This window comes from Chrysochloris asiatica, unplaced genomic scaffold (genome assembly GCF_000296735.1).
Source record: "Chrysochloris asiatica unplaced genomic scaffold, ChrAsi1.0 scaffold00169, whole genome shotgun sequence".
Taxonomy (NCBI): Eukaryota; Metazoa; Chordata; class Mammalia; order Afrosoricida; family Chrysochloridae; genus Chrysochloris; species Chrysochloris asiatica.
In genome coordinates, this window is record NW_006408687.1 from 6,484,771 (window position 1) to 6,502,641 (window position 17,871).

The 17,871-nt window shown below is 41.5% G+C and overlaps 1 protein-coding gene across 1 annotated transcript in view; it reads left to right on the plus strand.

The window, feature by feature from the left end:
* Positions 1-17,080, plus strand: part of SHROOM3 (shroom family member 3) — a 585,172-nt gene extending 568,092 nt beyond the window's left edge. The window contains exons 10-11 of the mRNA XM_006871583.1: positions 14,134-14,406; positions 16,709-17,080. Coding sequence (XP_006871645.1) covers positions 14,134-14,406; positions 16,709-17,080 — 645 coding nt within the window. The remainder of the gene's footprint in view (positions 1-14,133; positions 14,407-16,708) is intronic.
* The last annotated feature ends 791 nt before the right edge of the window (positions 17,081-17,871 follow it).

Below are 17,871 nucleotides of genomic sequence, written 5' to 3' on the forward strand. Positions count from 1 at the left end.
AATAAACCCCAGCACAGATAGCAGGGTGTCATGCCATCTTTAACCAAACACTTCACATAGAGTTTCTTGTTGGTTTTGTTTATTTAATTTTTTTGCATGTAGCTTTACAGTAGCAGGGTGGCAAATTACTCATTACTTTATATTCCCCATCTTAATTTTGTTTTTTAACTACTTTTCCATCACTTCATTATCACCCTCTCACTCTGAGGATTTTGTGGTAAAAACTGTATTTTTAGCCAGAGAATATGAAGGAATATAGGTGTAATTCATCTTCATTGGAAATAACATCATTGATGTCAAGTGCCATTGAGTCTGTTCCAACTCATAGCAACCCTGTATAGGGTTTCAACTAGTAGGTTTGAACCGCCAAACTTATGGTTAACAGTCCATTGCTTATCCTACAGCACCACACCAGGTACCATTTATCAACTACTTACTATGTTCTAGGTGTGAGCTATGTTTTACATAGCTGTTGCTGTTGTTAGGTGCCATGAGTTGGTACCGACTCATAACGACCTTATGCACAATAGAATGAAACACTGCCTAGTCCTGCACCAGCCTTACAATCGTTGCTACGCTTGAGCCCATTACTGCTACCACTGTGCCAATCCATCTCGTTGGGGTTGCCCTCTTTTTCGCTGACCTTTCACTTTACCAAGCAATGTTTTACATTGTTGTTGTGAAGTGCCGTCAAGTTGGTGCTGACCCATAGTGACCCTGTATAGGGTTTCCGAGGAGCAGCTGGTGAGCTTGAACTGCCGACCTTGCAGTTCAAACGGCTTTGCAGTCTGGCGCATTAACCCACAGCGCCACACCAGGACTCCATGTTTTACATACTGCTGTATTATCATCTCCTTTATTTCATACCAAACGCCTTAAAGAACTTAATTTGCCAGGGGTCACATGGCAAATGGAAGGTCAACTCAGAGTTTAAACTTAAAACTGTCTGATTCCAGAACCTGCTAAAAATGATTTCTGGGTCAGCTGCCTTGAAACTTTGCTGCCCTAGGAGGGGAGCTAAAATTGAGGTAGTTCCTCAACCAGAGCCAGGCTTTGAAATTCACATCCCAATTTGAAACCTGTCACAAACAGCAGTATACGTCAAGAGAGATCTTGAAATCATTCTTTTCAACCATGAACGGGACACCATTCCTCTTCAATTACTCTGATTCAAAATGGCCAACACCTGTCCATTTCAGTTCACTGTTATGGTTGTTCGTACTGTCGAGTCAGTCTGACTCACAGTGCCCCTGCCTAGTGTTTCCGAGGAGCTGCTGGTTTGAACCACCAACCTTGTGGTTCAGACCGACTTTGTGGTCCAGTGCAGTGTCCTGCAATACCCCGCCATGTCTAGGATAGCAGTCTCTATGCATTCCATTTAATTTTTGACAACTTCCAAGTTTCTTAGATTCATACTTCGTGTATTCCACGTTCTGATTATTAATGGATGCTTACAACATCTATTACAGCATCTGTTTCTTCTCATTTTGAGTTGTGCCTCACAAGCAAATGAAGGTCCCAAAAGCTTTGCTGCATTCAAATCATTAAAGTCAACTCTTAGGCAGTAGCTCTTTGCTGTTCCCCAGTTGTATGCGATGGGCCTTCCAACGTGAAGGGCTCATCTTTGGGCACAGCAATTTGCTGCTAGTCACATGGTTTCAGTGGTTAACCTTTCAGAAGTGGTCTGCCTCTCCTTCCTAGTCTGCCTTAGTCTGTAAGCTCTGCTATAACCTGTACACCATAGCTTCCAGCATCACAGCTGCACACAGATCACCATAGTACAAGAAACTGACCAATGAATGGTGGGTCAGGAGGCAGTCATTAGGATGGAGCAAGGAGATACTAAGTGGTTTAAAATCAGTCAAGGAGGGCATCAAAGTTGTTTTTTTCCACTATAATTATGCAGTCTGTATTTTGAGCAAATAATCTGAGAAACTGGATTAAATGAAGAAGAATGGCCGTGACAGCAGGATTGGAGGAATCATACCGTGATATACAGATGACACAACCTTGCTTGCTAGAAGCAAAGAGGACTTAAAATATTTACTGATGAAGATCAGAGATTACAGCCTTCAGAATGGACTGCATTCTCAAAGTAGAAAAAAAAAAAATCCTTACGACTGGATCAAAAAATAACATTATGATAAAATGGAAGTGATAATGACCTCTCCCATGATGGTTGTGGGAGCTATCAAATTCCCAGTTTATAGTTGCCACCTCCTGGTGACGCCATGTGTGTCAAAGTACAACTGTGCTTATTCTTAAGGCTTTGATTGGATGATTATTTTGGAAGATCACCAGGCCTTTCTTCGGAGGAACCTCCAGTGGACTTTCAGTTAGCAGCCTAGCATGCTGTTTGTACCACCCAAGGATTGATTCCTCAGTCAAATTAGCTAAAATATATTAAAGTTATTTTTAAAGAGTAACTTCTAAGACAGCACCATTGCCCTGGTGTGGTGCTGTGGGGTAATGTGCTGAACCTCAAGGTCAAGTTTGAACCACAAGGGCAGTTCAAATTCACCAACCTTTCCTTAGCTGTGAGTTGGAACCAACTTGATAGCACTTAACAACAACAACTTACTTATTGGACTCCTGGTATGGCGCTGTAGGACCAGCACTGGATTGTGAACCACAAGGTCAGCAGTTCAAACCCACCAGCTGCTCCTGGGAACTATATACAGAGTCACTGTGCATCAGAACTGACTCAATAGCACTTAACAACAATATCCTTAACTAGGGAGAGAGTGAAGGTGATGTTACATAAATACACAGATGGTTGTGGCATCTGGTATCTTCCATGGTAAGATATTCAGTAAGAAGGCACCTTGCTGCTTAACAGGCTAGACGATTCTTCATTTCCTAAACTAGATACTTACGAGGGAAAACAACTCACAATTGTTTTCTCTCTTCATCCTGGAAGATCTGACTCACAGCAGCAGGCGGGGATTCTCATCTGCCCTTTGTGCTTATCTGTGTCTTGAGCGAGGTAGAAAGATGAGGTCGAAAGTTGTTGTTGTTGTTAAGTGCCATGGAGTTTGTTACGACTCATAGCAACCCTATATGGCTGATGAGCTGGAACTGCCGACTTTGCGGTTCAAACCAATGTTGTAGTCCAACACATTAACCCACAGTGCCACACCAGAACTCCTTAGTTAATCCAGACCTCAAAAAAGGTAGGGTTTTCCTTTGATTCCTTGTGTCTTCAATTTCTTCTTCCAGTGCTGCAAGGAGCCTGGGGCTTAGCAAATAATAAATAAGGCTGTATTATTAGGCAAAGAATTAGTGCAGTTCCATAAGCATTTATTGGGGACTTGTGTACTCAGTTTCAGATACTGTGCCAGGTCCTGGGAGTACAAACATGGATAAGAAATGGTCTCTGCCCTCCTGGAACTTACATTCTGATGAGGGGTTGGGTTATTTTAGTACAACGTTATGAGTCTTCTGATAAATGCATTCACTGTGCTAGAAAGCCAGAAGAGTGGCCCCTAACCCAAGAAGGTGGAGTCAGGGAAGGCTTCCTGGAGGAGGAAATGTCTGAAGTCAACACTGTATCAGTGAGTCAGCAACAGAGAAGAAAGGTCACTGAAGGTAAAAGGAGCAGCACAGGAAAAGACCCAGAAATATGACAACTCATGGGGAAGAAACTCATGCCCAAGTCATTTGATATTTGTGGGAATATAAGTTGAAAGGCTCATTTATAATTGCGTAAAAGTAAAAGATTACCAAGTTTTAAAAATACCAAAGGAAGGTCATAAATGGTGGGAGATAAGTCTGCGAAAGGCTCCAGTAAGGGTCCAGGAGGTCCTGGAAATCACAGCCTTGTATGAACATGCCGAAGAATTTAGATTTTATCATGTGGCAGTGGAGAGAACCCTTTGCGGGTTTTTGTTTGTTTTTTCTTTCATTTGTGTTTTTAATAAACTAAAGGATTATTTGGGAGTCCCTCGGTGGCACAGATGGCTAAGCGCTAGGCCACTATCTGAAGGTTCACAGTTCAGACCCACCCAGAAGCACCTCAGAGGACAGGCGTGGCAATCTGCTTTTGAAACATCACAGCCTTAACAATCCTGTGGAACAGTTCTACTCTGTAAACTAGGAATCAAATCCTGCTGGCTAACAACTAACAACAAGTTATTAATGTGTAACAGAACTTTCATTAGCGTCACTTACATTGACATATCTGATTTAAAAACACAACTGTGAGCTTTAAATAATGATATTACTAAAGGTATTATTTTGTGTGGCATGAAGTTGAACATACAGTTCTCTTTCTAGTATATAACAAGATTTTCTAATGATAGAAAAGGATTATGGCTCAGTATTCATTTCCCAAGTTTTTTTTTAAGACAAAGTGTGGATTATGCAAATCTGCTGCACAAAACCTTTTTGAAGTGTTGAAGAGCAAAGATGTCAGCTTGAGGACTAAGGTGTGCCTGACCCATGCCATGGTAGTTTCAGTAACCTCATATGCATGCGAAAACTGGACAGTAAATAAGGAAGACCATAGAAGAATTGATGCCTTTGAGTTATGGTGTTGGAGGAGAATATTGAAAGTGCCATGGGCTGCCAAAAGAACTAATAGATCCGTTTTGGGAAAAGTGCAGCCAGAGTGCTCCTTAGAGGCCAAGATATCCAAACTTCATCTCTCATACTTTGGACATATTGTCAGGAGGGACCTGTCACTGGAGAAGGATATCATGTTTGGTAAGATGGAGGGCCAGAGACAAAGAGGAAGACCCCCCAACTAGATAGATTGGCCAAGTGGCAGCATTGATGGACTCAAGCGTTTCAACGGTAGAGAGGTTGGCCCAGGATCAGGCAGTGTTTCGTTCTGCTGTGCATAAGATCCCTATGGGTTGGTGCCAACTTAATGGCACCTAACAATAACAACAGTGCCAGATTTTGCAAGGTAATAACTTATCTGGAGTCCTCCTGTGATGCTGTGAGTTCATGCGTCAGACTGCAAAGTCAGTTTGAACTTCAAGGATGGTGGCTCAAGTTCACCAGCTGCTCCTTGGAAACCCTATACAGGATCGCTATGGTTCAGAACCAACTTGATGGCACTTAACAACAGAAAAGTATTTAATATATAAAGTTACTAATAATCTAAGATGTATTTCTAGACATGAAACTCAGAGTCAGTGGAAATTAGTCCTGAGTCATTAATAAATAAAAATTCAAAATAGCATTTAAAATCCATATATACTTGAACATATTTTCTTTTTATGCATTCTAGATAGTGGACAATAATATTCCAAGTAAACTTCAGAATTATTTAAGAGACTATGAAATACTTAATTGTCCAAATTTCTGACATACATAAAAGCTGAAAACAATTTAATCATTAGAGCTTTCAAGTTATTTTGTTAAGCCCTGCCATACTGATTGGACAAAAATCTACTTAAAGCAGATCACATAATTCTTCTGTTCTGAAGACCAACTATCTTTGGCCCCAGGGACCTAGAGGAATATGAGGGAGCTACAAAAAGTTTGTGAAAAATGGAATTAAAAAGTAATGGAATTTTTCCTCAAACATTTTGAAGCCCACTCCTATTTTAAAAAGCAGTATAAATCTATTGTTCCTTGGAATTAATTGGCTTTCCTCAAGAGATCATTGGCAGCCAGCTGGTTCTTAGTTCCCAGTTTCTGTTCTTCCTTCATGTAGACTCTGCAGGTGGCAGATTGCTTTAGTTTTCCTTCATAGAGCCTCTTTTTATTCTCTTCCATTTCTTAAGGATATTGTCACTGGGTGTGGATTTCTAGAATAACCGCTCTTTTTTTTTTTTTAACCACTTCAAAGATGTTGTTCCATGGCCTTCTTGCCTCCATGGTTTCTGCTGAGAAATGGGTGGTCATTTAAATATTTGTTCCCCTATTTGCAGTGTTGTTTCCTGCAACTGCTTTCCAGATTATTTTCTCTTTCATTTTCAGTAGTTTTGTTTCCATGTGGTTTTCTTCAGTTTTATCTTGTTTGGGGTTTGCCACATTTGATTCTTTAAATTTATGTCTTTCATCAAATTTGAGAAATTTGTCTTCAGTTGTTGTTTTTCTACATCAGTCTTCGTTCCTTTTCAGATGCTATTGATACAAATGTTTGTTGTTGTTAAGTGCTGGAATTGATTCTGACCCATAGCGATCCTGCATAGGGTTTCCAAGGAGCAGCTGGTGAGCTTGAACCCTGACCTTTGCAGGTCAAATGACTTTGCAGTCAGATGTGACCTTTTGATATTGCTGCATAAGTCCTAAGGTTCTTTTGAGTTTTGGTTTTGCTTTATAATCTGTTTTCTTTCTCTTTTCCGGTTGAATCATTTGTATTGGTCTGTTTTCACATTCACTGCCTTTTTTTCTTACCTCCATTCTGACAATCATTTTTTTCTTTCTTTTTTTAAATTTCAAGTATTGGAGTTTTCAGGGACATGGCTGTATAGGATAAACACTGAACTGTGAACCACAAGGTCAGCAGTTTGAGCCCACCAGCTGCTCCATGGGAGAAGTGTGAGCCTTTCTGCTCTCACAAAGATTTAAGCCTTGGAAACCCTATACAAGTGTGCTATGAATTGGAACAAACTTCATGGCATTTACAACACAACAATTATAGTGTTCAGCTCTAGAATGCCCATTTTATTCTTTTTTATAGTTTCTGTTTCTTGATAATTTTATCTCTCCATTCATTTAAGAAGTGTTTACTTTTACTTCATGGGCGATGGTTATTATAGTTGGTTTAATGGGCTTGATAATCCCAACGTCTGGGCCAGCTCAACATTGACATCTGTTGATAATATTTTCTCTTAAAAACTGGTTATATTTTTTTTAGCTCTCTGAATGTTGAGTAATTTTGGATTATATCCTAGGAGTTTGAATATTATTATAATGAGGCTCCTGGTTTTGTTAAAATTCTCATGAGAATAATGGTTTTGTTTTGTATTTGTTTTAGAGGCAGTCAATCTGGTTAGATTCAGAAGGCAAGTTCTCAAGTCTGGGGGTTGATTTTAGTGTCAGTTCCATTTTCAAAGCCTTTGCAGCATTGCTTTCAGATCTGTCTCATGCATGTGCAGCTAGAAGGTCAGCCAAGACCTTAGGTGAATTCATACGCAGAATTGTTGTTCCTCTTGTGAGTATCATCGAGTTAGTTTCGACTCAGCCACTCTGTATAGCGTTTCCAAGGAGTAGCTGGTGGATTTGAACCACCGAACTTTTGGTTAGCAGTCTAGTGCTTATTCAGGACTCCTTGCACAGAATTGTTGTTGTTAGGTGCCACTGACAGCAACCAACTCACAGCAACCCTATGCACAACAGAACCAAACACTGCCCTGTACAGTCCTGGGCCAACCTCACAATTGTTGCCACACTTGAGCCCATTGATGCTGCCACTTTGCCAATCCATCTCACTGGGGGGTCTTCTTCTTTTTTTCTAACCCTCCACCTTACCAAACATGATATCCTTCTCCAGCAACTGGTCCCTCTTGACAATATGTCCAAAGTATGAGAGATAAAGTTTGGCCATCCTGGCCTCCAAGGAGCACTCTGGCTGCACTTCTTCCAACACGGGTTTGTTGGTTGTTTTGGTAGCCCATGGCACTTTCAATATTCTCTCCTCCAGCACTATAACTCAAATGCATCAATTCTTCTATGGTCTTCCTTATTCACTGTCCAGCTTTCGCATGCATATGAGGTCATTGAAAATGCACAGAATTAGGGGATCTGATTTTCCAGCTCTCTCCTCACCAATATTTTCCTAAATTCTATGGCTGCTAGGGACCCCTTTACCTGGTCTACAGAGACTGTAGACTTTTTTTTTTTTTTACGTTTTTATTATGAATTGAGTGAAAGTTTACAGGGCAAATCATCAGTTTTACATTCAACAAATCATACATCTTGGTTCATTACAATGATTATAATCCCCTCCATGTACCATCAGATAGCAGTATTTCTCTCTATTCACTTTAGCTCGCTCTCTTTTATTCTTTTTTTTAAACACCCAGGCATATATAGTAATTTACACCACCAAAGGGCACATTCTGCAAGTCTACCTCCTGGCCGCCAGCTCTCAGGCCCTCTCTTCCTATGAATCTAGAGTCCTCAGCTGCTTCCTCTCTCCATGTCCCCATCTCTGCCTCCATCTCTGGTGAGACTGTGGACTCTTGTTGTTTTAGCAGTCAGTCCCTGCTGCTCTGCAGGTCTGTGTGACTGGGACCATCCTCAGTGAAAGAGACAGAAAAAGATAATGTACATTCCACTCAAACTCCTTAGACCCCAGGGTCTCCTTTTCCCAGTTCCTTGGGCCAGAAAAAATTTATCTTGGGGTCTTCGGTGCCAATGTTATCACTGATGCAGTGTGTCTCTGCAACTGGAGCCCCCTTTGGAGAAAAGACAAAAAAGAAAAGAGAAGAGCAGTTGTGGGGAGCAGGATTCCCTGTTACTATTGTCCTATATGAAGGAACACATGGCATCAGGAATGGAGGAAGACTCATTAACAATCTGCGATATGTAGATGATACAGCCTTGCTTGCTGAAAGCAAAGAGGACTTAAAATACTACTAATGAAGATCAAAGACCACAGTCTTCACTATGGGTTGCACCTCAAAAATCGTGACTACTGGACCAATAAATAACAACTGATAAATAAGTTGGGCTCTCCAAATTGCTCAGGCCTCAGTACCATGGAGGTGGTTATAGTCCCCATCTCATGGGGTTAGTCAGGATTAGTGAATGAGCAGTAAACACTTAGAATAGTGCCTGGCACTAAGAAGGAACTTAATAATTAGCCTTTGTTACTCATTTTAGGCAGGTGCTATTACCCCTTTGTTATAAATGGAAAATCTGAGAGGTACCCTGATAATGCTGTTGGATAAGCACTGAACTGCTAACTACAAGGTCGGCAATTCAAATCCACCAGCTGCTTTGTGGGAGGAAGATGAGGCTTTCTGCTCCCGTGAAGATTTCCAACCAGGGTCTCTGTGAGTCGGAACCAGCTCAGTCAATGGCAGTGAGATGATAGCAGATCCTGCTTTCCTGACTTCTCATTCTGAAGCAGTTAGGAAAGGGGAAGCAGCCCAGCAGATGGTGAGGTGGGAGGGAGGTTCTTTTAAACTATGTTTAGAAAAAGAAACTTTATAAATACCATCTCTCCCAGGGAGAGTTAGCAGTTTGTGCCAGATGAGAAGCAAGATTAATGTCAATGGCTTTACAGTTAAGTAGCTAGTATGTTATTTAAGCAACAAGAACAACCCAATACCTCTTCAAAATAAATATGTATCAGTCATAAAAGGACAAATCTTTTATGATCTCACTTATGTGAAATAAGCAAATATATAGAAACTAAAGATTATCAATGGCTATTGTGAGTTGGAACTGAGTCAACAGCACTTAACAACAACAACTATAGGTGGAATCAAGGGAAAGAAGGGGAGTCCCTCTTAGGGGGCATTGAGCTTATGGTATTGGTGTTAGAATAGTTTGGAAAAGGATGACAGTCATGGTCACAACACAAAGATGTCATTAGTGTCACTAGACTGCACCTGTGGAAATTGTTAAATTAATGAAAGAGCAACAACAACAACAACAACAACAATCTCTCCCAGTGAATTCTGGCAACAAAATGGCTAGGACAGCCAACTTTCCTTCTTTGCCTTCAGTTACTGAAAGCACTTCAAAACTGAATTTTTAAATCCAAATTTCCATATTTTAAGGGCTGGTTGGAGTTTTAAATATGCAGCATTTGGGTCTAGAGTGACTGATGTGAACGTTCAATAATCCTTGTGTTAGCATCTGTGACGAGCTGTGATGTATCACATTCCAGCTCAGAAAATAGCTTTCAGGATTCAAAATGCCACACAGTGCATTTTGGTTCTTTCCATAGAAGCCTCCCTTTATCTCCCCTAGACGTTTTCATGTCACACTGTTCTTCCTCATTCCATGAAGCCTGGCGTATACATCGGGCTCCTGTGGTGGGTGTTCTTTAAGGCTCTGCACAGCATTGTTATCTATGAAAACCAAACAAAGTTTGGAGATGAAGGACTGAGTAGATTAGACTACTAGCCTCATCCCTGATTGCTGTCCACCTATGTCAAATTATTTTAACCTGTCCCAGCCCTGAACCAGGCTTACTTCATGACTGTCCTCTCAGCACTGAGCTGATCTGCTCAGGAGCCTGAGCAAGTTGGAGAACCCAGTTTCAGACAGAAACTCACGAAGACAAACTCTCCGTTCTCTTTATTGTCGTCGTTGTTAAGTGCCGTTGAGTCGATTCCAACCAATAGCGACCCTGTATAGGGTTTCCAAGGAGTAGCTGGTGAGCCTGAATCACTGACCTTGCAGTTCAAATGACTTTGCAGTCTGATGCATTAGCCCACAGCACCACACCAGGACTCCATCATATAAACTACAGTTCCTGACTGGTTTCTGCTTCATTGTTGTCCCTTCAAATACCAGCCTCTGAGAATCTTAATGGTGGCTTTTAAACAGTATTAATTGAGTTGTTAGTAAAAATATCCAGAAATGATTACCAATAATAAGCGTTTCAAAAGAAGCCGCATTTATAAGAATAATGTGAAGCATGAAGCTGTTACGGCTTTTCTTTCTGCTATTTCATTTTTTAAAAGCATCTTCTAGAAACTGTACTTCTTAAGACATGAGGTTGCATTTTAGAAATCCAAGAATTTAGAATGTACGTATTTGAAGAAGCAGAAAGCTTTTTCCCTAGGTTGGAGTGATAAGGTGGTTGCTCAGTTAACTATTCCTTCGATTTGCTATATCTTTGTTTTGTATAAGGAAATACTGTCTTGTACCAATCTTAGTGGCAAGTCTAAGAAATATACCTCACAAGAGTGAAAACGCTGGACTGACTTCACGTAGACGTCAGTATCTCATCATCAACCTAAAAAGCGTGGATGATGCCATTTGACTTGTCTTAGTCCTGCCCAATAGGAATGTTGGGAGATGTAACAGCATGCCATGTTTGTTTTTACTGTTGGTCTCCAGTCTAATGCCCTTGCTGCTGTTTTTTGTTTTGTTTTGTTTTTTAATGTTTTATTGTGAATTATGTGATCATTTACATGGGAGAAAATTAGTTTTACGTTCATCCTATCGTATACTGTTTCATTACCATGGTTACAATCCCCTCCATGCACCATCAATCAACCAAAGGGCACATCCTACAATCCTGCCCTCCCCACCCCCCACACACACCCCAGTCGTCAGCACACAGACCGTCTCCCTCTCTGGGTCTAAAGTCCCCAGCTGCGCCATCTCTCCACGTCATCGTCTCTGCCTCCATCTCAGGGTCCCCCTCTCCGCTCTTCTCCCTTCATGGTCCCAGGGACCTCCACTCCTAGACTGAAAAGTTAATCACTCCCCCTCTTGCCACAAAATGTCTACATTTACAATCCTCACAATCATTCCTGATAACAATTATTCACCATTGTATCACAAGAGACCAATCCGCATTTCCTTTCATCAGCCCTTCCTAGACAGATTGGATACTACTATGGAGATTCTACCTTCCTTGGCACCCTCTGGATAGAGGTTCCCTCTTGAAAGCTTGTAAGCCAGTCACTTCTTGCCTATATAGCCCCACCCCCATTGTGGATAGACGATGTCCAAGTTGCCCAAACCTGTCTACTCTGTGTATGGAGGGGGTGGGAATGATCCTCGCTGTAAAGATTTGGTCTCTCTTTTGCTTACTGCTGTTTTTATATGCTGTCACACCATCACCATAACCTGCTGGACACTTTGCTAGAGGTACCTCATATGTTAGCTTGTAGGCAGATACCATACCTAGCTGGCAGCCAGAATTGATTTCTGGAAAATGAGGGTGTTTTCCAAGAGAAGATGGAAAAAAAACTAAACAGACAATATTCTCTCCCACCTACATATTTTGGGGCTTAGGCTCTTCATATGAGGAGTAATATGCTCTGGTAGTGTAGTGGTTAGGAATCGGGCTGCAAACCGCAAGGGCAGCAGTTCAAAACTACCAGCTGTTCCGCAGGAGAAAGATGAGGCTTTCTGCTCCCATAAAGATTTACATCCTCGGAAACCCTGTGCAGGGTCGCTATGAGTCGGAACCGACTCCACAGCACATAACAACAACAACATGCTTATATGTGACCCATTTTTTTGATCCACTACTAAAATTACCCTTTCCATTCTCTTTGTCATGACTAAACAACTTGAGGAAAACCAATGATTATAACCTATGATGATGAGGCAAGTCTTTGGGACTAGGTGGGTGAGAAGGTGTCCCCATTAAAGCCAGAACTCAGACATTTCAAGGACATTTAGAATCTCACTAATGCTGAAATACTCTGATGGTCCAGTTCTAAGATGGGCAAATGGTGAGAAAATGGTTGATGTTGAACAAATAATCAAAAAGTCATCAGTATATTTGCCCTTTTAAACTATTCCTGTAATAATCCTTTCACTACTGAATTATTTTCCACTTTGATTTTTTTAAACCATGTCTTTTCAATAAAGAAGGCATTTTGAATCAAATGAAAAAAAATTTTTTTTTTTTGGTGATACGGATTTTAAACAGTGGGACACATATGTCCCGATGGGCCTCTGGTGCTGAGTTGGTGGCATGAAACCATTGCTTCAGTGGAACTGTGGGTAAATGCGTTGGACTGCAAAGTCAGTTTGAACTGCAAAGTCAGCAGTTCAAGCTCGCCAGTTGCTCCTTGGAAACCCTATACAGAGTTGCTATGAGACAAAGCCAACTCGAGAACACTCAACAACAATAACACACAGGTCCCCACCAGATGGCAGCACACACTAAACATGGGATGGTAGTTTTCTACTAAATCCAAGAGAAAGAAGATGTAAGTGGGCACTATAGATTCCAAAAGGGTTAGAATGGTGATAGACTACAACATAGAAGTTGCAGCCTTTCTCTAACCACGTTTCCAGTTGAAGGCACGCAGCTTGACCTTAAATATAAAAACTGGAACCTGTTTTACTGGTAAAGAAATAGGTTTTAATCTAAGAAGATTATGTCCTTTATCCATTTGGCCACCTTAAGAGAAAAACGAAAGATTATTTACAAAAACCATGGAGTTTAATTTCTCTTGCAACAAGGAAGTGGCACCCACTGAACATAAATGAAAAGTAAAACTAGGAACTGCTAAGGTCTTTGCCGTATCTGTTCAGTTAGCCATATTGAATATCTGTGTAATTCTGCTGTATAGGTATGGAAATCAACAAGTGGCATACTATACAGCAGCCAGGCAAAGAAATCTTCCGTAGGGCTCACGTGAATAAACATTGGAGCCCATTGGAAAGACAGGGGCTGACTTTTCCATAAAAGGTTTGGTGTCAGTATTTCATTATGACTGTACATCAAGTCAGGCTGACTTGAGTTCACCTCAGTCCCACCATTGGTGTACATGTGTTATAGACCAGCACTTGACATCACTAATTCAGTTTCCTTATCTGTTGTAGGTGGATAACTAGTACTTACTAGAAAATTGTTGAGAAGATTACATGAGACCCTGCATGTAGAGTTTCCTGCACCATGTCTGGCATATAGTAATTGTTCTGTAAACATTGGCTACGCAATAATAGTCAACTCAGCTTTGTGGACAAACTCTTGAGTTACTTCTGTGATCTTGGTTTCTCCATTCATAAAACAAGAGTAACATTTCTCTTACCTACTTACTTATCCATGACTTTGTTATAAGGATCAAATAAGATCAGTTCTCGAAAGAACTTACAATGATGAAGCATCCACAAACACATTGGGAAGGAAAAGATGTACACGGCATAACACAATTGGAAAACATTACAGAACAATGTGTAATCCAGTGTTGGACTGTAGATACTCAGGAAAAGGAAAGAATACTGTGACCTCTGGTAGCGTAGTGGTCAGCAGTTTGAAACTATCATGAATTCCACAAAAGAAAGATGAGGCTTTCCTCTCCTGTAAAGATGTATAGCCTCGGAAACCCTATACAGGGTCATTTTGAATCGGTACTGACTCCATGGCACATAACCATCACCAGTGTTGGGGTCAGGCCCTGTGAAACAGGGGAACGTTCAGTGGAGCCTTGAAGAAAAGGCGGGATGTGGCTGGGAGAAGGGGATCTTACATTAACAGCTCTAGCTGACTAATATTTGGTGTGTGTCCCTCTGTTACTACAGGCGGAGCTCATTGGAAGCCTCACCCAAAAGCTTGAGATCCTCCAGGAAGCAAAAGGAAGTGTGCTGATGGACATCAAACTCAACAATGCTTTGGGAGAAGAGGTGGAGGCTTTGATCCATAAGCTCTGCAAGCCCAATGAGTTTAACAAGTACAAGATGTTCATAGGGGACTTGGACAAAGTGGTAAACCTACTGCTTTCCCTCTCGGGGCGCCTGGCCCGTGTTGAGAACGTCCTTAGTGGCCTTGGGGAAGACGCCAGTAATGAAGAACGGGTAGGTGACCTGACAGTTCAGTTCAACATGTTTCCCTCTGGGCCATGTACAAAGAGAAGGGCCATTAGACAAGATCCCTTCCTGCTAGATGATTACAATCTCTTTGGGGTGGGGAGAGAAGACAGCAAGCATATAGATAACCAGGAAACAGAGTAGAAGGCATCTTTCATGCCAAGAGGTAAATGCTGATACGTCAGTCTCAGGAAATACTTGGAAAAGAGAAAACACAGGTTTCTTTCCTCCCAACCTCCTTCCATTTTTTTTTCAATCCCAGAAGACAGGAACATGCTGGGTATTGATATTTCTTGAAATGGTATGGGTTGAAGCAAAATAGTTTGGGATGGAGATAGGGTAAGGCACCATGAACTCAAGAGTTCTAAGGAATCTGCATGTGAAGTTCTGCAGACACTTAGGAGCCTGAACAATTGGAAACTGATTTCTATAGAGGTGGGAGATCTGGTGAGTCTATTGTTGTTTATGGACTAGAGCAGAGGTTCTAAACTTAAGCTACAAAAGAGTCACCTGGAGGGCTGTTAAAACAGATTGTTGGGCCTGACCTCTTGAGTTTCTGATGCTGTAAGTAGGGTAGGGCCTGAGAACTTGCATTTTTTAACAAGTTCCCAGGTAGTGATATTGCTGCTCTTGGTTCAGGGACCACACTTTGAAAACCAGTGTCTTAGTGTGAGAACTTTTGTTATCAGGTAATAGCGAGTCGATTTCAACACATGGTGACCCCAAGTGACATGTGACTACCACATAGGGCTTTCTTGGCTGGAATCTTTATAGGACCAAGTCTTCAGGCCCTTGCCCTATGGAACTGCTGGGTGGGCTCAAACTACTGACCTTTTGGTTAGCAGACAAGCACTTAACTGTTGCACCACCAGTGCTCCTTCTTGTAAGGCTAGAAACCTAAAATAATTACCCCAACTAGCTTAATTTTACCCTTCTCAAATTAAAGCTACCAAATGATGGTGCGAATTGAAAACCCATATGAAATACAACACCAGAATGATTAACCGGAAAATATAATAGTGATGAACTAGATAGAAACAGCCTAAATGTCCATCAGCAGATGACTAGATAAATAAAATGCCATATATGCATACAAACATAACAGAAATGAAGTCTTCAGTGAGATGAAACAAAATGTGTCTGAATTGTTGAATGGAAAACCGATCTGTTCTGTAAATCTTCACCCAGTTCCCAATACAAAGTTTTAAAAAGGGAGAGAGAAATGTCGCAAATGTATGAACCTAGGAAGCATATGTGAATTCAGTCCATTGTAAAAAGGCATGTAGTGTATGAAGTAAGCAAATATATACAAACCAAAGATTATTAGTGGTTTCTCAGAGTGGGGGTAGGAGGGAGGAAGGGAGAGCTTTTCTTAGGGGGCATTGTTGTTAAGTGCCGTCAAATCTGTTCTGCCCCATAGCGATCCTGTATAGGGTTTCCGAGGAGCGGCTGCTGAGTCTGAACCACAGACCCTGTGGTTAGCCAGTCTAGTGTTTATCCTGTAGATCCAGACCAGGACATTAGGTGTATGTTATTGGTGATGGAATAATGCAGGAAAGGATAGAAGTAATGATCGTACAATATGAAGAATGAAATCATGGTCCATGAGTCATACAGATGACATTGTAATCATTGTCCCTGAATCATACAAATGACACATGCAGAAATTACTAGATTGGCAAATGTTTTTTTGGTGTGTATTTTCATCCCATTACAAATATTTTTAGAAAGAGAATAAATATACCAGGGAGGAAAAAAAAAAAAAGAAGAATGAACTGATTTTTTAAGAAGTCCCTAGATGATGCAAGTGGCTGACTGTTCAACTACTAGCCAAAAGGTTGGCGGTTCTAGCCCACCCAGAAGCACCCCCTAGCATTGGTCTGCTAATCTACTTCCAAAATGCCACAGCCTCAAAAACCTTACAGGGCAGTTCCACTCTGCACATACAGGGTCGCTATGAGCCTGAATCAACTTGACAGCACCTAACACCAACACAAGGAGCCCTGGTAGCGTAGTGGTTACAAATCAGGCTGCAAACCTTAATAAGGTCAGCAGTTCGAAACTACTAGCTGCTCCGAGGGAGAAAGATGAGGCGTAAAGATTTGCAGCCTCGGAAACCCTGTACAGGGTCGCTATGGGTCAGAACCAACTCGACGGCACTTAACAACAACATGCGAGAGTGGAAAATTCAGATAGAAATGTAGACATTGTGCGGTTCTGCTAAAGGCTTCTTTGCAGGCAGTCCCCCTACCCCCGACACTTTGCTGACCTGCTTGTCTCACCCTGGCAGAGCTCTCTCAACGAGAAGAGGAAAGTCCTAGCGGGGCAGCACGAGGATGCCCGGGAGCTCAAGGAGAACCTTGACCGAAGAGAACGGGTGGTACTGGACATCCTGGCCAGTTACCTTTCCGAGGAACAGCTTCAGGACTACCAGCACTTTGTGAAAATGAAGTCAACACTCCTCATTGAGCAGCGGAAGCTGGATGACAAGATCAAGCTGGGCCAGGAGCAGGTCAAGTGTCTGCTGGAGAGCCTTCCCTCAGATTTCCTTCCCAAGGCTGGGGCTCTGGCGTTGCCCCCAAACTTTGCAAATGAAACGGCTCCTGGGGGGGGCGGAAGTACTTTTAGTAGTATTTTCCCACCATTAACCTCTCCACTTTAACACACATCACCCTCAAAAGATCACCTTTTCTCTCAACACTATTTAATCTGAAAAAGGTGTTTCAGTACAAACCATGGGTTATTGGGGGTTTTCCGGATAAAAGGAAACAAATTCTATCCAGGAAAAAAGCCTGCTTCTATTCTTTTTTTTCCCCTTTCTCACCCTTCATGATTTAACCTGTGAGCTTGAATGCTGCTGGGAACTTACCCCTTTCTATTATTACTTTGTAGTAGAAAGAAAATTAATGAAACTGTGAGAACTGGTTGGAGGATGTTTGATTGATTGTTTAGTTTTTCACAGGCTGAAGCAACATAGATCAGTGTGTGCCACCCTCAGGAAAGTATCCACAGTGGCCTTCCTTTCGTGTGGGAGAGTATTCCTACGCCTGGGCATGAGTCCTCAGTAACAAAACGTCTGCAGCATAAAGCCTTAAAAAGACAGACACACATACACACACCCTGAGAGAACGAATTGTGAAACCTTTGAACGTTGTTATTATTTATATTTTTAAAAAATGAAAAGATCCTTTCGTTTTGTGTACTCACCACTTACTGGATTCTATTTTGTGGTGGATATAGACAATTCTGTTTGAGCTTTGTATTTTGTGGAAACCTTAATGAAGATGAAGAATTCCAAAGACGGTTTGCATTGAGTCTGGAGACTTGTTTTTTTCCCCCTGCACTCTAGAGTTGTCTGATTTGTATTAATTTAAGTGAGTAAACACCCTACACTTCTGTGTATTCAGTGGAGTACATAGGAACTCCACTCTCAGTTTCCTTACCATTTTACTT